Genomic DNA, 24,421 nt, shown 5'->3' with positions numbered 1-24,421 from the left:
ATTCTTTTATAATGACTGATAAAAAAAAAACAATAAACATGAGCTGTTTCATCGAGAAGGAACTGCATGTGTGAGTGTAGGAGTTCATATCGTGCATCTGAAACCATAACCGCATCAAAGCTGACATTACATGAGCTCCTGAAGGTACGTTCCTGCAGCAGCACAAAACACTGCTTTTATTACTTCACTTTTTAGAGAGAAACTTTCTTTCAACATACTTTTATATCTTCATATTTAATGGCAGGCTAAAAAAAAAATGCTGACATTCAATATCGCATGTTTAAATAAAGGCTTGAGTTTTAATATGTAATCTACGCACCGTCTATCTGACAGGAAGCCACTTGCAGCAACAAAGAAAAGTAACTTGGTGCTGTCTTCCTTTCAGAGAGGAAGCCTGATCTGAGGCAATGCATTAACATTTGTGTTGTTATAACTCCTGGTTTAATCGACAAATGTGTTTATTTGTTTATTTGCAAAGATGGAGCAAAGTCTTTCCAATCTCCTCAGCGATGCATTCTCAGGTAAGAAAACATTTTAGTATTGTCATGTTTTTTTTAAATGACAAATGAGTTATCATCGATGATGGTGTTGTTGCAGATTCGTCTGATCCACTGTTCCCTGATGGAGATTTAGACTTTGAGAATTTAAATTTTTATGAAAAGTTTGAGGAAGACAAGACAGGCATCTCTGATGAAGACAGAGCTCTGCACCAGGAAGGAACCGGTGAAACTGCAGTTTTGTTTAGTGATCCTGAAGATATATACACGAGTGAAGGTGTTGATAAAGATCAATTTGAAAATAAAGGTGGCAGGTGTACGCCAGAGGAGGATTACACAAGCTCGGATGGAGACTGTGAACACGACTGCTTTGTGTCTGGAGAGAATGAAGAGGACATGGGCACAGGAGACAAACCAGGAGACTTATTGATGTCAGTTTGTTGCAGTGGTGAGTTTGGTCATGAAGAGGACAGGATCTCTGCTGAGGGATTCCCTTCTGCCCCGCAGGATGCTGCAATCCCTCAAGTTAGAAAAGTGGAACAAGGTGACAACGAGAGCGATGAGGAGGTGTCCTATTTTAAGCGACTCCCTGAAAGTGGCAATGAGATGATGACAAAAGGTGATGAGATTAAACAGGATGAGCGAGAAAGTGAAGGAGCCAAGCAAGAGTCTGACTGTGAGAGTGAGAGCATGAGAGTAACACAAGAAGAAAATGTGGAAAGTCCTAATAGAAGTGAGACTGCGACCGCCACTCTGGAATTTCAGGATATATCAGTGCAAAATCTGCAGGGTCTCATTGCTGAAGCTGATGGTGAGGAATACGCAGAGAAAATGAAGGAATTCTCAGGGGAGGAGCATGAAGAGGCCGGTGAGAGCTTTGCAGATTATCCCTCAGACTTTTCTTCATGTGAATATGTAGAAGATGGAGTCAAACGTTTGGAAAGTAATTCCCAGTCAAGCGCCTCGTCTCGTACGTCCAACACTTGTTCAAATGCAAAGCAGAACGTCCGTGTGGAAGGAGCTGTGACGGATATAACATGGATGGGAACAGAGGAGGACACGGACGAGCAGGGAGGCAGGTATCTGTGCCGCAGAGATTTGGAGATGGATGCTGATGTGTTCAGAAGTTACGATGTTGCAGTCAGAAGAAAAACAGAGACTGTTGGGAATGTGTCGGGTGAGAGTGAATCCTACAGCTCCAGTGATGATGAGGTCCAGGTGATGAGGAGAGAGGAGGAACTTGAAAATGACAACAAACTGGAGGACACTCTGCTTTACAGTCAAAGCGGTGCTGCCTTTTCCAGGTGGGGCATCTCTGACGACCACCACATTCTAAACAATGAAGCAGAACCAGCAGATCTCAGCATGAACTGGGATTTTGAGGTGTCAAAAACTGCTTCCGTCCTGTCTGAGGACCTGTCAACCGCAGAGGACACAGATAAAGCGGAAACAGCTCTTTCACATGCAAGTCAGCGTCCTGCAGATGACATCAACACCTGCTCACTCATACAGAGAGAGGAGGGCAAATCCACAAGTCCATCTTACCAGGGATCCCTGGATGATAGCTTCTTCTTCAACACAGAGGTCCAGGCCCAGGGGATCACTGAGCTGGGGCAGTTGGGAGATGATGAAAATGACGAGGAGAGGAGCTGGGAGCAGGAGAGAATTAAGGCTTTCTTCAGGTTTTACAATGACAGTGAAGGGGAGGATGAAAGAGAAGGTGAGTGGAGATGAGACGGGTTCATAGCCTTTATTACTAAATAATGTTAAAAGCCTCACATGTATTCCGCAATTCATCCGTTTCTATTTGTGCATGTTTTTAGAGAGGCAGATAAAAGTTCAGTTTTGTGCAGATCCCCTATCTCAAGTCATTCACTATGAAACTGAAAGGTAAGCAGAGTTTCTTGTCTGCATCAAACATTATTAGTTCAACCTGATGTGTGATGGACACAACCAAAACTGTCTCTCTCCTCTTTGCCAAGCAGTGACAGTGATTCACTCAGCAGCTCCACAGACGGAGAGGACGACCCAAGCTCTGCAGAATCATCTGAAGTGAGAGCTGATGATCATTTTCATGTGGTCACGAGTGAGAACACACAGAACCACATACACACTGTTTTACTGCGTTGTCTGTGACCAGGAACTGAAAGAAGCTGATGACACCCTGCAAAGGATGCTTGCCCCTGATCCCCCAGAGACTGAGGTGCCACAGAGCGAGCCAGAGAAGGATGTCAGTCACAGACAAATCTGTAGCAGAAGACACAAGGTCCGTACTCACTGGATATTGATGAACATTTGCTTTGTTTGTTTGTGCCTAAATTGATTACTGTTGTTTTCTTCTGCAGTGTCTCAGCATGCTGAAGTCAATACTGACGATAGGTCTGGTCGTAGTGATGGGACTGCTGATGTTCTGGTTGGCTGCAGACCAACCAGACTGGCTTTTCATCTGGGACTAGTTATGTTATGTTATATTATTATACTGCGCTATGGTGTGCAACATTATGCTATCTTATGTTATGCTATGCTTTAATTTGCTATGTTCAGCAAAACAAAGCTAAATTGTTATTACATGCTAACTTGCAGGCTTTGTTATGCTATGCTATGCTACACTATGCTATTTTATGCAAGATATGCAGTGTAAAATGCTAAATACTGATAATTGGAAACCATTATCTTTAATATGCATTAAATGTGTAACATGAACCATAGATAAGACATGTTCCCTTTAAATCAGGGCTAAATGGGCCTATAGCTAAGGCCTTTACTTATATTGTATTTTTGGTGAATTATTAATAAACCTGACAATTATTGAAATTTACTATTATTTGTGGTAGAAGGTAACAAAGAATTTCTACTTTTCTCTTCAAATTCTTAAATAAAGCTATTGGTTGCTTTTTACTCTATACTGCAAGTACTGATGCGAATAAATCTTTTACATACAAAACTTGTGATTTACTTAAACTGCTTCATTTATCCTTTTTACAGTTTTATTTAGCCAACAAACTTAATAAGCCAACAATATGCAAATTGCTTGACATTAGGCTCCATGTTAGCAGGTACAACAGTAACGCGCTGCTTCAAGTTGTTAAAATGGTGGACTTGGACAAAATGAATGGATTTAATTAATATGAATAAAATGTAAAGATGATAATAATCACTGTAAAAAAAGAAACAGTTTGGGAAGAGGCTTTTTGCGTTAAATAAACTGCAAGTTAGTGACATTACTGATGAGAGAACATTTAATTCTGATACACGAGTGTTGATCGCTTTAGTTACTATAAATACCAGCCAGCTGGTGGCGCTGCTTCATTTCTGAAACGTAACCAGAATAAAAAAAGAAACCATAAAGAAGAATTTGCCAACCGGAAATGATGTAGACTGAAAGTGCGAATGTTTTTCCACACCTGACTCAACAAACGAGGGCGGGGTTAAACCTCTGTTTGCTCCCCTGAACAACCAGTGGACTTGCCCGGGCTGCCCGCGAGTTCAAAACGAGCTCCCGGTCGATTTAGGCGGGCGGGGTTTACAGTCGTCTTTCCTTAAAGACTGAGAGAACAGCTGAACAGAAACGATACCAAAACAAATTCACCCCATCGAGGCTTGAGCGAATAAAGCGAGAGGAAAACACAATGTCTTCTCTGAGCGGTAAAAGTGCGCAGGAGATCAGCGAGCTGCTCGATGAGTTCGGGATCAGACACGGACCTGTGGTCGGTGAGAGGCTCACTTTGTTTACTCTCTGTCCGTGTTCGAACCCACGTTAATTCCTGTTGAGTCCACAGGCCTCCTCCTCCTCCTCCTCCTGTCTGTCACCTCAGTGCTGTCTGCTCCTGATCCTTCATCCTTCCTTTTGTTCTCAGACTCCACCAGAGATCTGTATGAGAAGAAGCTGAGAGAGGCCATGGCCACAGAGAAACGAGCCAAGTACAGTAAACCCTCACCTGACAAGACCTACTACAGAGAAGAGGGTATCTGTCCATCTCTAGATTCTCCATTCACATACACTCACATTCTGAGGCTGCATATGTACAGGATTGTTAGTGTTGAAGAAACTCTTGTTATAAAATCCTATTTGAGCACTTTATAAGAAACATCTGTACAGCTGTTTATTCTTGCAATGATTAAGTCAACTGTGTGGCAGCAGCATAAAGTCATTCACACACAGGTCAGCAGCTTGAGCCCTCAATGGGATAGTTCACCCAAATATGAAAATTCACTCACAATCTACTCGCCACTACGCCGATGGAAAGGTGGGTGAAAGTGTTTGAGTCCGCAAAACACTTTTTGAGTCTCAGGGGTAAACAGCGTTTCAGCCAAATCCAATAAAATTGAAGTAAATGGTGAGCACTTAAAATGTAAAAAAAAACTAAAAAGCCTCCGTACTGCTCCTGTGGTCACATCCAAGTGTCTACTGGGCCCTGGCATCAAAATTCGACTCGAAACCAAGACCAGATTTAAATCCTGGAGCTGATGGACACTTGGATGACCAGTTACTTCAATTGTATTGGATTCGGCTGCAACACTGTTTATCCCTGAAACTAAACAAAGTGTTTTGTGGACTCAAACACTTCACCCACCCTTCATCACCATCAGCATAGAAGTGAATTTTAATTTTGGGTGAACTATCCCTATAACACGGAACAGTCTTCGCCTGAATGCCTCAGCCTAGTCTATCTTCTTCTGGCTTCATCCAGCACGATGCTCCGTGTCACAAAGCAGAAATCATCTCAAACTGCTTTTGTGAACATGACGATGAGTTGAGTGATTCAGATGTGAATCCAGTTGAACACCTTTGGGATCTGTTCGAACGGGAGATTGGCAGCATGAATGTGCATCTGGCAAATCTGCAAAATGAATGTGATGCAGTCCTGCAACAGGAACCAGAATCTCAAACAGATTGTTGAAAGTTATCCATGCCATGAAGAAATCAGACAGTTTTACAAGTAAACGGAGATCCTACCCAGAATTTGTATGGTGTTCCTAATAAAGTGCTCAGTGAGTGTATATACTATGTGTTACACCTTGTTTATCTAGAGCCAAATATCTTCCTCTGGCCATACAGGTTCCAACCTATTCCAACCTCCCTCTGAGATGATGTGAAGCCAATCATAAGTGAAGGAAAACAAATTTGCTGATCTGTTTGAATTGACAAAAAATGAATGTGGACACCACAGTAGCACTGAACCTTTTCCTAAATCTGAAATGTTACTGAGCAGCAGTCAATGTGCTCCCAAGTCTTACAAATGTGCAGAAGTAATGGGACCTTCTCCTGACATTTAGTGTGATACTTGTTTTTATTGCAGAGGACGAAGTCACCTATGTTTACAGGACACCAGTAAGTATCTCTGTCCCCCAGGCCTCCGGGTGCTTTATTGTTTTTTTCATTACTTGCCTCCTGAATCTGAATGTGAGTTGTAGTTTTATTGCTTTCTCGTTGCTTAGGGATGGAGGGAACATTTTACCCCTGATAATGATATTTTAGCCGATAACTGCAGCTGTACCTGTGAATGACCACAAGTACCTAGGATGTGAACGCATCTGTGCATGCCAGTCTTGCAAAATTAGTTTCATGCAACAAGGAATCTTAAATTCATATTGATTGCTTTTTTTTCATGAAGGCACTTGGGAAATAAATATTATTTTATGATGAATATCAGCAAAATCGCCTTTTTTGTGTTTACAGCTACGATCAGTTTACATAAGTTTCAACCATGTGATCATCAATCTAACAGTCATCTTCATACTTTCAAATGTTTAAGTTCTCCATTAACCCATTTTTGTAAAAATGTGCTTCAGGCACTTCACCTTGGAGTTTCAGTGACGAGAATCACATATTTGTTCAAAATGAAATGGAACTCTAGACTCTTCTTTAAAAATCTGATTGAGCAGGGCATCCCATGCAAGAGCTAGAGTTGCAGACATAATAGTACATTAAAATGAATTGCAGCAATAGTTAAAGAGCTGCATTGTTTATATCAACACTTGTAAAAACCTGACTAATTTTTTCTCTGATTCTGGATTTGCAGGTCAAGAATGAGGGTGGAGACTATGGTGACAGGTTGGTTCTCACTGAGGCTCTCCTATGTTTGAACTCTGATTGTCTTTCTTTTATAATTACTATTTCACGTTATCAACAAGCTAATAATAGTCTGAATGATTATTTACTTCTTCTCTATCCATCCAGAGGCTCATACCTGAGCTCCAGACCCAACTGGGCTGAGAGGGAACTTGAACAGTAAGCTACAGTTAGAATTGTTTGGGTTTTTTGTTGTTCCAGTTGACAATGGCTGAACAAAACCTTCATGTTTACATTTTATGTCGCTTTCCACAGGACGTCTTACTCAGCGTACCAGAGGTCAAGGCCTGAATCCAGAGGAAGAGATTTTGTTGATGAGTAAGTGAATTAATAAAAAGATGATTGGTCTCATCAGCCATTTACATTCAAATATATGATATATACGAAATATACGATATTAGCCTTTAACAGCGTTATCTGACAGGTTGGCCTTTGGTTGCTGCTAGTATATTAGGGAGATGTTAATATGTTGTAGCATAACTGCTCTAATTTCTCCTTCAGCCACTACATGCATGAAACGCCGTCCACTTACAGAGCCTCCTCCTTGAAATCTACGCCCATGAAATCTGATCAAGATGCTCCGAAGCCCCCAAAGTCGTCCCCCTTCATCCCAATGTGGGTTCAGCTCATGTTCTTCTTGGCTGTGGCAATTTTTCTCTACTTGGTTTTTTCCAGCATGGAGACAAATGAATCCCTCAAAGGGCTAGAATGATTGAGTATTTTATTTTTCCTCCATTTATTGGGCTCTTACACTTTGTGTTTCAATTCAAGGAATGTATTTTGGTAAATGCCTTTATTTTAGACATTGCTGAAATTGTTGTTTATGCAATATTTGTGTGTGTCACTATTGCAGTTTATTAGCCCGCTTATTTTTATAAGGTAAAATACATGATTGTCACAGGCGTCAGTCTCGCACCTCTACCAAAAACAGATGAGGACACTAAGGTAGCTGCAGCGTCATCTGAGGAATTTTGTAGATAACTGTCCACAGCTCACAGCAGCACAATGTACTCAGTGATGCTTGGTGCAAAATGCCAGGAAATGACAGTTTAAACTCTACTACTATCTTGATGTGAGCAAGTGGATTTCCTGAATAAGAAGTCACACTCACAGTGAATATTTGGCACATTGAGCATCACAAACTGCAGAAAAATGCCTGTCCACTCTATTGTATTGATCTTCAGCAAATGATATGTTTGCCTCAGCAATTCACATCGAATATTCATGCACAATTAAAGAAACGATAAATATCCAGTCATTTAACTGCACACACATTTCTTATAAAAGGACCATCACATGCCATCAAAAAACTTATATTTTAAACGTTTCATTGTTCAATATCTTAAAAACTGACTGATCACAATGTGTAAAAGTTAGAGATCTTTTAAGTATCCCAAAAATTTTACATTTTTGTAGTGTTTGGTATTCCGAGTATCTAACAGTATATCATTCTGTGTACATTGGTATTATGAAGACTAATCAGAACCTGCTAGTTAAATACTCTTAAGCATGCGTCCTTTGATTCATTTTGCGGGTAATAAATGATTACATTAAAATACAGGTTGGACAGTTTTTGGCTGTAATTCAAGTGCCTCAGCAGTTTCACAGTAATAATTGGGATATAAATGTTTTTTCAGTGTTTATTCAAGCTGTTATGTCACGATTATGCTTTTTTTCACAAGAAGTAATTTTGAGGTATTGCACTTTTGTACCAAATACATGCATACAGAGTTTGATGTGGTTTGTTTTGTACTTCAGTTTCATTATTCAAAATATAAAAGAGCTTGTATACGTTTACAAGTTTAAAGGCTTTTATTCAGGGGCAAAAACAATATTTTAATGTTTAAATAACGGAGGGTATAAAAATAAAGAAACTATATTGTGCATTTCATGACAATAGCTTTCTCCTTTTATGTAGTTTGATCTGATGCTATAAACTACATAATACATGCAGTAATACCATAAAAAACGAATTGAAACCAGAAGCTCCTACAACAGCAACATTTTTATCGATTCAGTTTCTACTTGGACACTTCTAAGTGCAGTAATGTACATGTTAATGACATGATGAAGAGTAGGGTTAGACTTAAAATACAAAAAACATTTTATAATCCTTTAAGGATCATTGATCTGTGGAAGCAAATACATAGAAAGCTAGTTGAGCCTGCCATTAGTGTTACCTGGTAATAAATACAAAATGTTTTTGAGCTGCATATACTCAGAGACCTGAAGAACCCATGTCACAGTTTCCCCAGTTTAGTATTTAGTTGTAATTTCCCCACTCCATACATCTGAGGTCATGGCAGTAACCGAGTGAGTGAATCTGAAGTCCAACCTGAACCATAAACTTGACTTGGAAGTAGTTGCTCCTGTCTCTCAGTCTTCTGTGGCCATTAGCTTGCACCTCACTCTAATACAATCTGTAATAGCCAGTTATATCCATTGTTTCCCTGCAGTGACACTAGTCTGAAGTTTGGTATGCTAGAAATATGTTGTAGTCTTAGGTCTATGTTAGTGTCCAGTGGAAACTACCTCATCCAGACTGTTCTGAACAGGGTCCATCTGGTACCTCTAGTCAAAGGTGTGCGACGACCAGCCGAGCCTTTTGGTTCTCTTGTTACATGCCGTCTGAATCCATGTAGGAGTGTCATCCTTCTGACGCTTCACTCACTAGAGATTCTGCTTGAAAGGACAAACACAAAATGCACCATATTAATTCACTAACCTCACACAATTAAGAACAGCGATACAATCAGAGCAAAATGTAGTAACTAAACAGTATCCACCCATACTCAGATGTTTTTTTGTTTTATTCATACGTGACAGATCTATCAATCTAAGTAGATTTAATGTGGCTTTTCGTCAGCTGGAGGTAGAAACTATATAAATACATGTTTACATGAGTTTTAATTTTCTTTATATAGAATATGTCTAAATCATAACTGGTGTATCCAAGCTGGTTTCAGAATTAGAAACATAGAGATGAGTTTAAAAGGTCCAGTGTGAAAGTCTTTTTTGTCAATTATGGTAACGTGTTGAATCACCTGAAACCAATAATTGTGTTTTGGTAACCTTGCACTTTCAATGGTACCCACCTGAAAGGCCACCACGCTTATAAAGGTAGGGTAAGGCAAAGGGTATTAAATTGGCTGCAATATGCAGCTTTACCACTAGATGCCATTAAATCCTTCACACTGGCCCTCTCAATTACACCTGGAAGTAGAAGGTCCAACTTTGAGTGAGACAGTTTAATGGCAAAACCAACACAATGAAGACCCAAAGAACACTGCTAACAACTCACAAAAATGTAATTGATACAAGAATATAATAAACACCCTTTCATTCATTTTTGTAAACCGGTAAAATGAACATTTCTAAGAGTGGTAGGTATGTAACACTATATATGAAGTGTTAGTGTAAGAATCATGACCTTCAGTACCTTTAGTTGTTGTTCTGTTGCTTGTGTACCCCATTATAGCTTGTTAATTGATAAGGCAACATAAGTGTTGTCCACACCTGTAAAGAAAAGCACATCTGTTACTATTGGTAGACATACATGACATCTTCTAAAAGTCATATCAGTCTGAAGTATAAAGAGCTCAGTAGGTGGAACTTACAGGTTCTGGTCTCTCGTTCTAGTTCAGAGGGCTTCTTCTCCTTGTTACATAGTACCTTGGCCACAATAATTATAACAATGACAGCTACCACAAATGTCAGGCCAGACACAAGCCAGCTGATCACCATTGGACTCAATAGTGGATCTGGGTCTGGGGGTCAGAGAAGTAACCTGTGAGTTTCATTCAGGTTTTCATTGATAGAACAACTTGTAACAACTTGTAAACTAGAGGAAAACATCAAATCTGTACAATAAAAAACTGTCAGGAAAGAAATCTAGATAGACTCTAAATGATGTAATATTCATATTATAGTATCATTCAGTATTTTATCCACTCAGATTATTAGCACACATGATACCTTTCTTAATCTTTAACACATCTTTATAGTATGTAATACTATCAGTTTCACCTCTTATGGCTATAGGCAGGGGCTGGCTTTCTCTGGAAACAAAGGTGCGTCCACCCAGTTGGACCCGATACAGGCAGTAGTAGTAGCCCTCGTTGGAGCTCTGGGCGTTGGAAAAAGTGAAAGTGACGGACGGGGCGAGGGCAGGCAGGGACTGGCGCACGGTGCCATTGGACCGGATCAGACGCAGCTGGAAGGAACCTCCGGGGTACTGCTGCAGGGTGGAGCAGGTGATATTAAAATTGTGGCCTTTAATTACGGAACCAGCCGGGGCCTCAGAGGACGTGTTATACCAGTGTTGGGGAGTCAAGAGCTCCACTGTGGATGAAAAATAAAAATCAATAGATTATGAGAGGTCATTGAGATAACATGAGACTCTCTTGAAACTGCAGGGATTCAGATTTAACTTGATAACAATCTTTATCCTAAATTACATTTGTTATTACAAAATGTTTTAAGATTATTTGGTCTTTTCCACCAACTTTACTTTTTCAAATATATATGAACGTCATGACGAAGACATGTCTCAAACTCTACTTCAACATTGGCCCTGAAAGGTCCAAAATGGTTTAAAACGCTGGGTGGCGTTATGAGCCATGTTCAAACCATAAATGTAGCTTTTGCTTATGAGAATGGAGGTTGGAGGTTAATAGATTTAATACAAATTAGACAATACAGTTTTGACTCACCCACGGTGATGTTGATGGAGTTGCTTGGCGGAGAGCTGAGCAGCTGAGAGGGGAAGCCACCCTTGATCCTGTAACAACAACTGTAGCTGCCCTGGTGGAAAGTCTCTATGTCGGACAGCGTGAGCTCCACCCCGGCCTGGGTCTGGTCTGCCCTCTGTGTAACCAGTGGAGTGGACACTCCGTGCTTGTACAGGTGGAAGTCACTGAGGTGGTGACCCGGCAGAACACTGCAGCCAAAGCGAACAGCCTCGCCGGGTGAGAACACAGTGTGATGTGACAGCAGGGTGAGGGTGGGTGTTAAAAGGGTACCTGAGTAAAGACAGGTCAAAATGTGAGGATTATCCAATAGACTGTACCCAGCTTATCGAATACCATGCTGACATGCAGACTATTTCAAATACTATCCGAGTGTTTCAGATAACCCACAAATCTCAGTGTACAATCCTACATTTATGTTGTATTCCTTCCTCGTTCCTTAAAAAAATGTATTTCTTTGCCCAGGCCACCCCTCTTCAAACAAACACTATGTACATTTATTCATTCGTTCATACAATTCTGTCCAAAGCAAGACTCAAATTAGGTACAAATACAGAGAAGGTAAGCTTCAAAGAGGTGAGTCTAAAGTGATTTTTGAAGACAGAGGATGATTCTGCAGACAGACTCAAGTAAAGTCCCTCATGGGTCAAGACTGTTGCTGTCATAACAGACATTGGTTTTCTGCTATTGCTGAAGGTTTTGGATAATTGCACAGATTAATGGACTGGTGGGAAACAGATTGCTGGTCAAATCAAATCAAATCCACACCTCTTAACAAAATGACATGCCTCACTGTCCCAGATAAATTGTGTGTTTTCTAGTTATGTCCGTATTGTTAACTTATGTTCAATGGAGAAACCTGTCACACTGTATAACAGTGAGCTTTGTATATCCTCTATGGATCAAAAAAGCAGAAATCAGTCAACCGTCTGGCAGTGCTCCTTGGAAAATAAAATTCCTTATCAGACCAAAGTCTCACCTGAGCATTTCACCCCTGCATCATTCTCATGGGTGCAGTAGGAGTTACTGTGGAGGACAACAGCACAGCGTGTCAAACTGGACTCATGTCCAGTGCACTGGACATGGCGCAGCCAGATCGCCCCTCTACCTTCACCAAATCTTGCACTATGAAGGGCCAATTCAGCTAAACCACAGCCCAGCTCCAAGCAAACAACGTCAGCCTCCCGGATGTCCCAGCCATGGTCACAAACTGTCCCCCACTGGTCATGGCGGAGTACCTCCACTCTCCCAGAACACTTGTCCTCCCCATCCACTAGTCTGACCCCACCTGTGGATCAGAGAAAAATTTGTTCAGCCATTTTTACACATGAACTCCAGAAATATCTGGACAATTGGGTCTGAATATTCTCCAGAGAATGAGATTGTGGGAGTTGATGAGTTCACAACAACAGGAAAATCTCTGGAGCATTCAGGCGAGGGGTGGCGTCTGAGTAAAGCATGCAGGAGGCAGGACATGACGTATAAATTCTGCTGAGGCAATCACAATCTTTTGTTTATAGAACAATGACACCAGCGCCACCCATTATCCTCAAGGGCTCTTGAATCTAGTTGTCTTTTCAAGTCGACATCTTCGTTCGCATATTCTACGTGTATGGCTACTCTTTTTCATCCTGGGATATTTGTATTATTTTGAATGACATTAGCGTTGTCAAAGACAGCCCCTCAGGAGAATCTCAGGAGAATGTCTGGAGTTCAGTGCATGAGGATGAGACAGAGAAATCCCACACTTACCAAAAGCATCGACTCTATCCCACACCACACCTAAGAGGCCTGTGAGGAGGACATTACAGACATGGAATTATTATCTGACAAAAACAAATTCAATTACATTCATGCCAACAACAGCAGCTACTTAGCTAGCTGTCTATTAACTACACCTAACACTAGCCAAATGAATACAGCTCATCCAATACAAAAATCCTGCTATGAACAGTTATTTTTTCTTTCTACTGAAATATATATATATATATATATACAAGAAACAAACATATTTCCACTGTGCAAGTAAACTATTTTTTTAAGACAAATGGGAAATTATGGAAATAGATCGATCTGTGGTACAACATTTGTCATAGTTTAGACATAAGTGTTTAAACTCATTGATAGAACAGGTGAAGGTGGACAGATCGTTGTGTTGTGTGACAATTAAAAGATTATTTAGCCACATTAAACAATAAGGTTGAGCTCAGCTGTTCAACATACAACAGCCTCCAAATGACCACACATATATAACTCCACTATACTTTTTAAATTCAACTTATTTCAATAGGAATTCAGTGCTAGCTACTTAGTAACTGAGATTAGGCTAAAGAGAAGCTTAGTGTGAATTAACTATAATTACAAGATAATGTGTCTTAATTCACAAATAAGAGAAAAGACTTTAATACTTTAATTTAAATAGAGTAACGGGCACAGTTATCCTATTGCGTAATCACATAAACTACCGAGCTCATACCTAGCTAGCAGGCTATCCGACGTTAGCTAGCTTAGCTCACCTGCTAGGAGGAGGATGTGGAGGAATCTCAGCATCGTTCCCCTCACCCTTCCATCAGCCGCCCGGGGGGGGAGAATGCCCGGTGTCCCGGCAATGGTGCTGGCCGCCGTTTAAACACAAGGACCGCACAAGACATTAGCTAGCTGGTGTGCCGGAGAGACTCGGATTGGCTAACAGTACTAAGAGCTAGCGAACGGCTAAAGTTCTGACCAACTAGCACTTAGCAGCGGAAGTGAGTTAAAGACATCGTAGGTAAAAGAGCAGCGCGGAGGAGAGGACGGTGATTATTATAAGTGTAGTGTGGGAGTGGAGAGCGTCTGCTGGCGGCTCTCAAGACAACGACATGTCCAGGGAGGGAGGCTGCGTGTCGGGGTGACGCTGGGTGAGCTATCTGCCGTCAAGGCCGCCGCAATCACGTCGTCAACAGTCCGGGAATTAACGCCGCTGGTGAGCTGTTCTCTCTGCGGCAGACAGAGGTCACTGCTCCGCCGCAGCGCAGCTCTGACGCCAGTAATCTCCTCTGGGGGTCACGACTCTGCTCAGCGGCTCAGGAGCTCGGGATCCGGAGCCTGATCTCACAGCCTGGGCCCCAGAGAGTCACATTCACCTTCACATATACAAGCGTGGAAGAAGTTTCTCAGATTATAGTAAACTTTGTATTTGTTCTCTGTTGATCAGTTACAAATCAAACATTTCAGAATAGACAGTAGGACAAGATGTACGTTTACCATCTTTTAAAAACAATGTAGTTCTCCATTATCATCAGATCATTGTAATTTTTGTGTTTTTTCTGTTGATCAGTGAGATATCAAACAAATTAAATATGTGAACCCAGGTAATAAGGTTTCTAATCTCTCACTTTATTTGTAAACACTGAACCATCATTATATGCAAGTATATTTTATGCAAGTGTTCAGCCTTCAATGTTATTTTAATTTATTTGTTCTTATGTCTTTATAATGACTACTTTTATTTCATTATTGCATATTTATTTTTCACTAGTAAATTATATTTAGTAAATTGAAAATATAGATTTATATTCTGCGTATCTTATTATTACTACTCTGCAAATTATGGATTATGTTATTACTTACTTATATACTTTATCTTCATATACAGACACTCACCGGCCACTTTATTAGGTACACCTTGCTAGTACCGGGTTGGACCCCCTTCAGAACTGCCTTAATTCTTCGTAGCATAGATTAGACAAGGTGTTGGAAAGATTCCTTAGAGATTTTGGTCCGTATTGCCATGATAGCATCACATAGTTGCTGCAGATTTGTCGCCTGCACATCCATGATGCAAATCTTCCGTTCCACCACATTCCAAAGGTGCTCTATTGGATTGAGATCTGGTGACTGTGGAGGCCACTGGAGTACAGTGAACTCATTGTCATGTTCAAGAAACCAGTTTGAGATGATGTCAGCTTTGTGACATGGTGCATTATCCTGCTGGAAGTAGCCATCAGAAGATGGGTACACTGTGGTCATAAAGGGATGGACATGGTTCTTAGCTGACAGGTGTGGTCTTCTGCTGCTGTAGCCCATATGCTTCAAGATTCGACGTGTTGTGCGTTCAGAGATGGTATTCTGCATACCTTGGTTGTAAAGAGTGGTTATTTGAGTAACTGTTGCCTTTCCATCATCTTGAACCACCAATTCTCCTCCTACCTCTGACATCAACTAGGCATTTTCGTCCACACAACTGCTGCTCACTGGATATTTTCTCTTTTTCTGACCATTCTTTGTAAACCTTAGAGATGGTTGTGCGTGAAAATCCCAGTATCTTAGCAGTTTTTGAAATACTGAGACCAGCCTGTCTGGCACCAACAACAATGCCACGTTCAAAGTCACTTAAATCCCATTTTTTCCCCATTCTGATGCTCGGTTTGAACTTCAGCAAGTCGTTTTCACCACGTCTAGATGCCTAAATGCATTGAGTTGTTGCCATGTGATTGGCTGATTAGCTATTTGTGTTAACATGCAATTGAACCGGTGTACCTTATACAGTGGCCGATGAGTGTATATGTTTATAATTAAATTTTGTATGGTTTTTTACCTCATATTTTCCCAACAGTGACTATACTTGTAAAACTGGTATTACATTAAACATCATGGAATTGTGGTCATACAGGGCTGATTACAGCCACTGCAGGTGTAAGACAGTGATACCGTGTGTATACATTTCACAGAGAGAACGACAAACAGGCACCCATTGATTTTAGATGGGACCTTTCAGAAATATAACACTAACAGCAAGTATGTCTCAATTTCACTTTGCTCCTTGGGAGCTGCAGTCTTCTCACAACTATTCAGTCACGAGCATGTTCTTCCTGGCTGGAGGAAAAATGTTGATGAATCAACAAAAACCACAACCAGAGGAAGTAATTTTTGCTGATGCGTGTATGACTAGTCTAGTTGTCTGGCACATAAAGAGACTTACTTTTTATGCTTCAAGGCATGTTTCTCATTTCCTATTGTTTTCCAATCATAGATGACTTGGCCTTCTCTGGCTAAGGGTCAATTTCATTTCCTTTATTATGACCAAATATGTTCACATTTTAAGTGACTCATATTATATTATTACTATATAGACTTGAAACTTGTCCCTGAAGACTCTTTCAAATATAAATTGAAGCATTAAACTCTTGTATGTATGCATTATTAACAATAACATGGATTTTAAAGATGTGATATGCATTTTATATTTGTACTATATGGATTTGAGTGAAGTTACGTTGGCATTTATCTTTCATGCTGATCAAGGGCATAAAATTAGAACATGTTGTAAAACATTAAAACATGAAAAAGTCCAAAGGGGAGAATCATTTTTATAAGCATGATATGCAGAGATAGTGGAAGAGTTGTTTTCAGATCCATGCGACTGAGTTTGAGACATTAGTGGGAACAATAAAACATTCTCAGCAAATAACAGTATGAAGTTTGGAAAACGCTTCTGGGTGTTCAGTCAAGGTATAAACACAAGTTACAAGCAAATAAGAGCCTTTACTGTAATAAAGGCACTATGCTTGTATGTAGAGTTATAAAAGTGGAATAAAATTTAATTCACTAGAGAAATCTCTGACTATAGAATACTTTTTTCAGTTGTGTCTTTTATCCAGATCCTAAACTTATCAACAGGTATAAAGTCCTAACTAAATGAATCAATCTGTATATTTGGCTTTCGAAACAGAACCAGCACACGATTGCCTAGCATAATCTGATTCATCAGTTATTGAGCCATAGTGAAAATGCAAAAACCCTGCACTACTATTGTGTATACAACAAACTAAAGGCAGATTTCTCAACTGGGGGTCAGTCACCAACTCATTTCGTTTCCTTGATGCAGTTTATTGAACCACTGGTCAAATAAGCATCCAAGTTCTCATTATATTGGAAAAGGTGACCATCTTTTTCTAAGAAAAAAATACAGATAAATCTGTATATATATGTTCATATATATATATATATTAATGAAAAATATGATAACTTTCTCTGTAATTCAAAACCAGAACAGCATTTGTGAAACAGAAATCTCAAAATGGTCTGTGGTCATTACACTGCAAGGAACAGCAATATTATTTTCACTTCATCAGAATAACTTCCCTTTGATAACTTAATGAGTCAACCCGTGTGTGTGTGTGTGTGTGTGTGTGTGTGAGATGGGACATTCACCACTGATAAAAGGAAACAAACAATGTCATAAAATACCAAAACATAAAATAACTTAGTTAACTTAACACTAGTCGTCTAAGTAGATGACCTTTTTTCACAGGTTTGGAGTTTCAGTAAGTACCACGACTTCCAAGAATTATTTTGATAAACTCCTAATAACAAGCTTTCAATAAAATAATCTGTTTAGCTCTTTGGATAACAGTACAATATGCTTCAGCTCCACCATAAAAGTCTCTGTAGCACCACATCAGAATATGAACAGTATGTGCTACATCTTCAAAAAGTCTCTTGCTCAGTGTGACTTGGGTTTTGCGAGGAATCCATCATTTATCAGGAAGCTGCCAAACTTCAAACATGTCTTCACTTGGAGTCTCCCAGCAGATGGACAATGAGTTCGTAAGAGGAGAGGACGATGGCTGTGTTAGGGATTTGTCTAATTAGCTGTGGAATGAGTCCTCTATAAAAAGCTGCATAACCTTCCTCCACTGCTATTAACCTTCCTGTCTGGAAGAAATACTTGTACTTGCTGCCTTCCTCGCGCAGCCTCGTCCGTATGACCTCTGCGGAGAAAGAAGCACAAAAATAGTATTAGCCATTTAAGTAAATATGAATACTCTACCCTGACATTAGATTGTTGCAAAGGAAAAACAATGAATACAAGTGTTTACCATGTGGGTAGGCGATGCAGGACGCACAACCCTTTGAAAAAGCAGCTGCCATCATCAAACCCAGGAAGTCTGATGCTCCTTTCTCCTTTTCGCCATTTGGGGAGGCGAACTGGCTCTTGGCGAGGTGTTTCTTCAGTGTCTCGTAGATGAGGAAGCAGATCATAGTCTCCGAGATGCCGGCGTAAGATGCAGTCAGGCCTCGGTAGAATCCACGGATCCCTTCTGTTCTGTAAACGTAGCGGGCGCACTGCAGTGCATTCATCTTCTTCTCTCCTCTGGCTCTGTAAGATCAGACAGGTCAGGCTCTTTAGTGCTAAAATCATAATATGATAAATCCCCAGCACAAGGTATCAGAACAGTACTAAACCCAATTATACATTTTAAGAAAACAGCGTTTGCATTTGAAGCATTTCCTACTTTAAAAGATATTAAAATTGCAACATGTTTTATCCATTTGAAGAAAGCAAGGGAGCTAAGTAGTTTCCCTAATAGTTTGAATTAGAACCTAATTTAACTTAATTTTGTTTGAAATACTTGAATCTTTCCCCCTCATTCATAAAGCCATAGTTTTGTGTTACAGAGCAAGTGTTCTTCAAAGACAAGACTTGTGCGTGTGACATCACATGATACTACTGCCCTGTACTCGGCAATGTAAATATAGACTCTTTCCCTGGACGCAGGACAGTGCGTCAGCACTGTGTATTTAAGGCGCAGGTCACACGCTCCGTCTCAAACACAGTGTAACCCAAGGTCAGTGCCACGAAGGCAGGCTCAGTTAAAGCTGAAAGGTCACATTATAACCTTTACCCCCTGCAAAGCCCTTAAAATAAATCTGATTGTTTTAAACTGCAGTCTGTCTAAAGATTTAAAAACTCAAGAACACACAGGGCAGGTGAAATAAAGAGAGCACACACTTTTTCTCCAGCTGCATCCTGGTCTTTACCATCCAGATGGGGTTCATCAGAGAGTTGGTAACAAAAGCTAAGGAAAAGGGAGATAAGAAAATACTGTTTTACACTACAGGGTAATATCACCTGGTCCGCATAATTACAAACAAAGTTGTGAAGGGAAAATGTTTTTGTCAAGCCAATTGAGGGAAATTATAAGACCACAATAAAAACTTGCAAAATATACTGCTCAGTCAGATATACAGTCAAGGAATATTAAAATGTAGTCCTTTTCTGAACTTGACAATGTTCATTTGAGAGGCCTTAAAAAGACTTAAGTTGGCACCACATTATTTTTTATAACAAAGGGGAACATGCACAATTCTCACCTGCAACACCAGCGGAGGACATGTGCACCACTCCACTATTAGGGACAAACAGCCCATTGAACTTTTCTTTCGATTTTGAGTACGCAGCAAAGTAAATGGCTCTGAAATAAAGAACAAACTGATGAGAACTCTGCACAGAAGTAGCTATAAAGATTTACACACAGTGCTTAGATGTTATAAATATGTGACGGCTGTTCAAATATGCAAATTATTAAATTTGGGCTGATGAGAGTGTTTGAGTGCATCCAGAGCAGTCGGTTTCCCAGTGCCTGTTCCCTCTGCTTGGTTTCTGGAACAAACTGTTACTGCACCAGAATGGGCTGAATAAGCACTGGGCACCACAGATGCTAACTGAGCTGCTCTGAATGTAAGCGTGTTTGAGCTGGCCAGTGGATCAGAGGGACAGTGGAGTCACAGAGCAAAGGCTCATGCTGTGGCTACTGATTAACCATGGGGAAATGTATGACCCAAACCTGTGACCCTTTCCAGTTTAACAAAGTTTCAAAGTCTGATCAACATTTAAGGCACGTGAATTAGGACAATTTCTTTTACAGTTATATTACTGTTGTATGGACATTATCAACCATGAGCCAACAGGGCAAAGTTCAGAATTTTTGTGGTGAAATTGAAATTTAAGAAAGGTGCAAAAAACATTGATACAACTCCTTGCAAAGGTTTCCGACACAAATTTAAACACGATCAAGCATCCCCAGTTATTCTCATTGCCAGTCTGTTTGTGTAAAAACTAAACTGCTATGTTGTTCATTCATGTGGACTAGTTTCCTGTAAAGTTAGGGGGAGACTCAAACATCAATGCCATGGCAACAGCTTCCTGTTTATACAGCCAGTTTGTGTTTTCAGCCATTTAAAAGTAAAATGTAAACACAGCTTCCCCCCTTTTTTGGTTTTATTTTGTTAGCAGCTGTGGTAAAGTACAATCTGTGCTGTCCTTATACACGGAAACAAGGCTGCTGAGAAATCATCATTGCTTCCCTTTGTGACTCTCCCTCTGCTTTGTTTATTATTTTAGAATAACACTTCCTTGTGTTTTATCATTGACTTGCACTATAACAAGAAGGTATCATTAACTCTGACCATCAAAATTAACACTGTTATGGCTGGAACTGGAGATGGACAACACTGATATATTAGAGCAACTCAAATGTGTTTCATTGTACCTTGAGGGGGCCACACCAACAAGGTTCGGTCCCAGACCTCGAAAAAGTGATCTTGGTCCCTCTTTTTCAAGAATTGATCTGAAATAAAAGCAGAGACCTAAACCATCATACAATGAAATAACTGACAGACTTTTATCCATACACACCACAGTACACATTGAAGGGTCTCTTCATTTATTACAGCAAATGTCAGTATGACTATCCCAGGCTCTATTAAAGGGCATGATTAAGATAGCTCCCTCATGCAGTCGTCTAAAAGTTACACCAGTCCTGTTCACCCGAGCTGGTTTTGCATACGTTTATACACTGAACCCGGTTCCCTCTGCAGCGCTTGGCTTGTCACGTCAGCCACATCCCAGGGACTTTGTGTCTGTTTTGTAAATAGCAACCTTCATTCTCCAGATGACATTCAGGTCTGCCTGAGGCCAAATGAAGGGGTGGTTAGAACTGCAGTTGCTGCTGTGTTTTGTTATGCCCTAAAGCAGTCCAATATACATTCTACTTCCCAACAACTTTTCAACAAATGATGTATAATCACTTATTTTCAGGTCCAATATGAATGTTACACACAGCCTTGCAAAGACAACCCTCTACAAGCCCTGAAAACAAGAATCTGTATCAGTTAAAGCAAGTTCAAATACTAGAAAAGCACCTGAACTGACAGGAAATATTTGTTCTCCAAAGACAAAAATTTGTCTTATGGCACCAGTAGCTTTTATGGCCTCAGCTAAAGCAGACACCAGTTCAGGCAGGTTAATTATGTGGCCATGGTCCGAAGTGTAATATAACACTGACACAGCCCCCTACTTAAAACCTCCCCTCCTTCCATTTGTCCTACTGAGGCTGCTCCTAGGCTTCCCGAACCTAAGCAGATTCACAATAGAGCATTTTAAGAACACCTTGTTTGAAGCATATCTTAAAGCCTGCTGGGAAAGCATGACTTGTGTTACCCTGAACAGCTGGTTAAGACACTAAATACAAAAAAGACAGTGTGTACTTGAATCTGTTTTATGTAGGAGAGGATTATGAAACCACGACTATAAAGTAGAGTGCAAATGAAAGGCTCTCCCAAAGCATTTCTACAGGCTTAAAGCAGTAACTTTGACAAAGTTGTTCAGTCAACACAACAAACACATGTAAACACTGAGGTTTTCACACAGTAGCAAGTCAAACTGCAACTACAATAGTCAACAAGCATGCCTGCTCCTCCATAATAAGGATAAAGAGCAAAGTACATAGACTGTGAGGAGGGAACATTTTGTCCCTTTGCATGCAATGAAATACAAATACCTCAAAAGGGACAGCTTACATAGCAAGTTGTAGCAATTTTTGCACAGACAGAAATCTTACCGTAGGACCTGCAGCAGGCCAGGTGTAACAGGCCCCGGTCGAATAACCCCCGTACCACTTATGGTGCCTAGATGAACCTGGAAGACGGGCCGGAGGGTGAGGCCAGAGGACTGCAACCGTGTCTTAAGCACCTCCAGGGGACAGGTCACGATGGCCCCCACCGTACCACTACACCTGCAAATGGATAACATTAAAATTAGGATTATGGGCCAATAGATGTGTTTTGTCATTATAATACAATTATTAACCAGTTTATAATAGTGTGCTCAAAATGATCCTATTACCCCATGTGAGCCTTGACTGAGGAGACTTTTTTTTTTTTTCTTAACGCATATGAGCAGCCAGAACCAAGACTTATTTAGCAGTGGTAACACAGGGTTACCAACACATCTGGTTAAGTGTTTTGTGGCTCAGACGTTCCAGTTGCACTGGGAAAGACTATTTTTAGAGAGCAGCACTTTTCAATGTCCGCACCACTTTTTGATTCATATGGTTCTTCACATGTCTCAATAGCACATCATTTATGAAGCGTGTATGCAAACGTATCAGTGACAGGCTTAGAAGTCTGGAACAGATTAAACTAAGCCTCTGTACTGTCTCATGTCTGGAGGACAGAGTCAAACTTCCAATTGTCTATTCACTAATCATTCTCCTCTATGTTATTGTTAGAAAATATAGAAAGAAGAAATTATGATTGCGGATTCATTTTTCAATAATACTTCATCTGACAGACCGAAAGGGACCTCCCTGGTGTCGTTGCACATATAATGAAGAAAGAGGACAAAGGCTGCCATGCAGGCTCAGCTGGTTTTTTTGGTAAATGTTTACTTCATGCAGATGCTGGAGACACTGCACCCCATCAGCCGGATACAGCTACAATAAAAACAAAGTCGCTGGCACTGCCATAACACAACTGATGTTACATTTAAACAAAAACATGTACAGATCAATTCACCTATTCTACATATGGAGCCAAACTTCATGCACGTCATAACATTTCAAGGGTAAAATGGCGTCATTTTTAACAAGCCTGTGTTGCTTTAATGTGACCTCAACATGCACTGGATGTCATCCAGCTTCATGTTCGTGACACGGTCCTACGTGAACATATACTGGGGGGGAACAGTTCGCATTCTTCGGCCAGGTGGCGACGAGCTTGTCGCGTCAGAACACGGAGCTCCCTGTTGGCAAAGTCCCACGTAACACCGGAGACATCACGTACCTAAAGGCCAAATGTTCCCGAGACTGCACCGCGACCGGTCGGCCCAGAGGACACCTGACCAACCGCTAACTCACGGTGTTGAGTTACACGTTATAGCCCAAGTCTTCACACAATGTGTTGAATAAAACACCGGGTTGTTTGGACACGAAACAAACCCGATAACCTGGATACATCTTGTAGCTAACGGTGGCTACGAGGTATTAGCAAACTTCCGCATGGATGTAACGCACAGAAATGAAAAGAAAAGTCCCCTGTCCTCGCTAACGTTGGCCGTGTTGTTAGTCTAATATGTGGATTAAATGTACACATCAGATTTCACGTGGTGAATGTGTCCGCTGGTGAAGGACAGTGAACCTGGAGAGAGCACAGCCGTTGTGCTATGCTAACACGAGCTAGCTCGCCTTTCGGTGTTTCGGTTAGCATGCTGGCTGGCGGCTGAGAAACCTTTAGCTTAAAGCGTGAATTCTCTTTTGTTTCAAACGGATGAGGCAGCGAACATTACGCCCCGGCTTCAATCTCAACGTTTCGTTTCCCCCTAACGTAATAATAACGTTACACCGGTTTGAATTAGTATCAATAATGTGACTCACCCCCCGGCGAAAAGATGAAGCAGCGTGTCTTTCTGTGCCATCGTGCTCTTCAAACAGCCACCATACTCTTATCGTGCTTCGGTTTAAACTGTCCCCGGGTGAAAGAAGCGGTCGCAGAGGTGGTTTTCCCGATGAGCTCCCGTCGATCCCTCTATCTGTGCCGGGTTGGTGGAGCTGTCAGCGCGGGGCGTAGCGGCCCGATGAGCTGATGAGGAACCCGCGCTGACGTCAGTGGGCCGGGCGGGGGTGTTGTCTATGACGTAGGGACACGTGCACGACACCTTGTTCTTTCTCAGTTCGTTACGTAACAGAAGCGACAACAAACACACATGCTCGACGATCTGCCCGGACCCCTCCGACCTTCACCGGCCTGTGTGTGAAACACCAGACCCAATCATTGACAGACAGTGTGTACTCTGATGGCTGTGTCATGTAACACTGGTTAACGCAGCCCACAATTTAAAGGTCCAGTGGGTAAGATGTAGGTGAAAGAGATCTTCTGGCAGGAACTGAATAGAAAATAATCCTAGTGATGGTTTCACTAGTGTGTTTCATCTACATTGTGCAAATGGTTGTTTCCTTCACCCTAGAACTGTTTATATTTAAAAACTTTGTATTTACATCTGG

The 24,421-nt window shown here is 40.9% G+C and overlaps 4 protein-coding genes across 7 annotated transcripts; 2 read left to right on the top strand and 2 right to left on the bottom strand.

Moving 5' to 3' along the window:
* The first annotated feature begins 36 nt into the window (after positions 1–36).
* On the top strand, positions 37–3,441 carry LOC109630687 (uncharacterized). 2 transcript variants are annotated; one of them, XM_020089004.2, is made up of 7 exons: positions 37–144; positions 479–521; positions 598–2,217; positions 2,321–2,387; positions 2,483–2,549; positions 2,638–2,763; positions 2,843–3,441. In XM_020089004.2, the coding sequence occupies exons 1-7, from the start codon at positions 67–69 to the stop codon at positions 2,951–2,953; spliced, it is 2,112 nt and encodes a 703-aa protein (XP_019944563.2). In that variant the 5' UTR covers positions 37–66; the 3' UTR covers positions 2,954–3,441. The 2 variants fall into 2 exon arrangements, with proteins under 2 accessions (XP_019944563.2, XP_069382410.1); XM_069526309.1 differs by having other exon boundaries at positions 2,480–2,549.
* Positions 3,442–3,862: 421 nt separating this feature from the next.
* On the top strand, positions 3,863–8,303 carry LOC109630846 (emerin-like). The gene is made up of 7 exons (XM_020089287.2): positions 3,863–4,208; positions 4,355–4,462; positions 5,798–5,829; positions 6,521–6,552; positions 6,679–6,729; positions 6,826–6,888; positions 7,072–8,303. The coding sequence occupies exons 1-7, from the start codon at positions 4,127–4,129 to the stop codon at positions 7,280–7,282; spliced, it is 579 nt and encodes a 192-aa protein (XP_019944846.2). The 5' UTR covers positions 3,863–4,126; the 3' UTR covers positions 7,283–8,303.
* Positions 8,304–8,557: 254 nt separating this feature from the next.
* On the bottom strand, positions 8,558–15,204 carry LOC109630845 (uncharacterized). Of its 3 annotated transcripts, XR_002202815.2 has the most exons (9): positions 13,835–15,204; positions 13,071–13,109; positions 12,298–12,606; positions 11,283–11,591; positions 10,597–10,911; positions 10,188–10,337; positions 10,010–10,086; positions 9,666–9,783; positions 8,558–9,249 (listed from the first exon to the last, which is right to left on the bottom strand). XR_002202815.2 is itself a non-coding variant. In XM_020089285.2 (8 exons), the coding sequence occupies exons 1-7, from the start codon at positions 13,866–13,868 to the stop codon at positions 10,043–10,045; spliced, it is 1,200 nt and encodes a 399-aa protein (XP_019944844.1). In that variant the 5' UTR covers positions 13,869–15,204; the 3' UTR covers positions 8,558–9,252; positions 10,010–10,042. The 3 variants fall into 3 exon arrangements, 2 of the variants coding, with proteins under 2 accessions (XP_019944844.1, XP_019944843.1); XM_020089285.2 differs by lacking the exon at positions 9,666–9,783 and having other exon boundaries at positions 8,558–9,252; XM_020089284.2 differs by lacking the exon at positions 9,666–9,783.
* Positions 15,205–16,646: 1,442 nt separating this feature from the next.
* slc25a33 (solute carrier family 25 member 33) lies at positions 16,647–24,044 on the bottom strand. Its single transcript, XM_020089530.2, has 7 exons — positions 23,795–24,044; positions 21,983–22,156; positions 20,633–20,710; positions 19,455–19,555; positions 19,093–19,159; positions 18,179–18,459; positions 16,647–18,070 (listed from the first exon to the last, which is right to left on the bottom strand). The coding sequence occupies exons 1-7, from the start codon at positions 23,833–23,835 to the stop codon at positions 17,871–17,873; spliced, it is 942 nt and encodes a 313-aa protein (XP_019945089.1). The 5' UTR covers positions 23,836–24,044; the 3' UTR covers positions 16,647–17,870.
* Positions 24,045–24,421: the final 377 nt, after the last annotated feature.

Source organism: Paralichthys olivaceus, chromosome 6 (genome assembly GCF_024713975.1).
Source record: "Paralichthys olivaceus isolate ysfri-2021 chromosome 6, ASM2471397v2, whole genome shotgun sequence".
In the NCBI taxonomy this organism is placed as follows: domain Eukaryota; kingdom Metazoa; phylum Chordata; class Actinopteri; order Pleuronectiformes; family Paralichthyidae; genus Paralichthys; species Paralichthys olivaceus.
Note: the sequence above shows the minus strand (reverse complement) of the source record. Positions and strands in the feature narration are given on the sequence as shown.

Excerpts from the sequence above, each read along its gene's own strand:
- LOC109630687 (XM_069526309.1), top strand. The coding sequence starts at position 67 with ATGTGTGAGTGTAGGAGTTCATATCGTGCATCTGAAACCATAACCGCA. Across the intron at positions 145-478 it reads CATTACATGAGCTCCTGAAG|ATGGAGCAAAGTCTTTCCAA; the intron begins GTACGTTCCTGC and ends TTATTTGCAAAG. Across the intron at positions 2,218-2,320 it reads AGGGGAGGATGAAAGAGAAG|AGAGGCAGATAAAAGTTCAG; the intron begins GTGAGTGGAGAT and ends GCATGTTTTTAG.
- LOC109630846 (XM_020089287.2), top strand. The coding sequence starts at position 4,127 with ATGTCTTCTCTGAGCGGTAAAAGTGCGCAGGAGATCAGCGAGCTGCTC. Across the intron at positions 4,209-4,354 it reads CAGACACGGACCTGTGGTCG|ACTCCACCAGAGATCTGTAT; the intron begins GTGAGAGGCTCA and ends TTTTGTTCTCAG. Across the intron at positions 5,830-6,520 it reads CCTATGTTTACAGGACACCA|GTCAAGAATGAGGGTGGAGA; the intron begins GTAAGTATCTCT and ends CTGGATTTGCAG.
- LOC109630845 (XM_020089285.2), bottom strand. The coding sequence starts at position 13,868 with ATGCTGAGATTCCTCCACATCCTCCTCCTAGCAG. Across the intron at positions 13,110-13,834 it reads CCACATCCTCCTCCTAGCAG|GCCTCTTAGGTGTGGTGTGG; the intron begins GTGAGCTAAGCT and ends TCCTCCTCACAG. Across the intron at positions 10,338-10,596 it reads CCTGCCTATAGCCATAAGAG|ACCCAGATCCACTATTGAGT; the intron begins GTGAAACTGATA and ends TCTGACCCCCAG.
- slc25a33 (XM_020089530.2), bottom strand. The coding sequence starts at position 23,835 with ATGGCACAGAAAGACACGCTGCTTCATCTTTTCGCCGGGGG. Across the intron at positions 22,157-23,794 it reads CTTCATCTTTTCGCCGGGGG|GTGTAGTGGTACGGTGGGGG; the intron begins GTGAGTCACATT and ends ATCCATTTGCAG. Across the intron at positions 19,556-20,632 it reads GTTGGTGTGGCCCCCTCAAG|AGCCATTTACTTTGCTGCGT; the intron begins GTACAATGAAAC and ends TCTTTATTTCAG.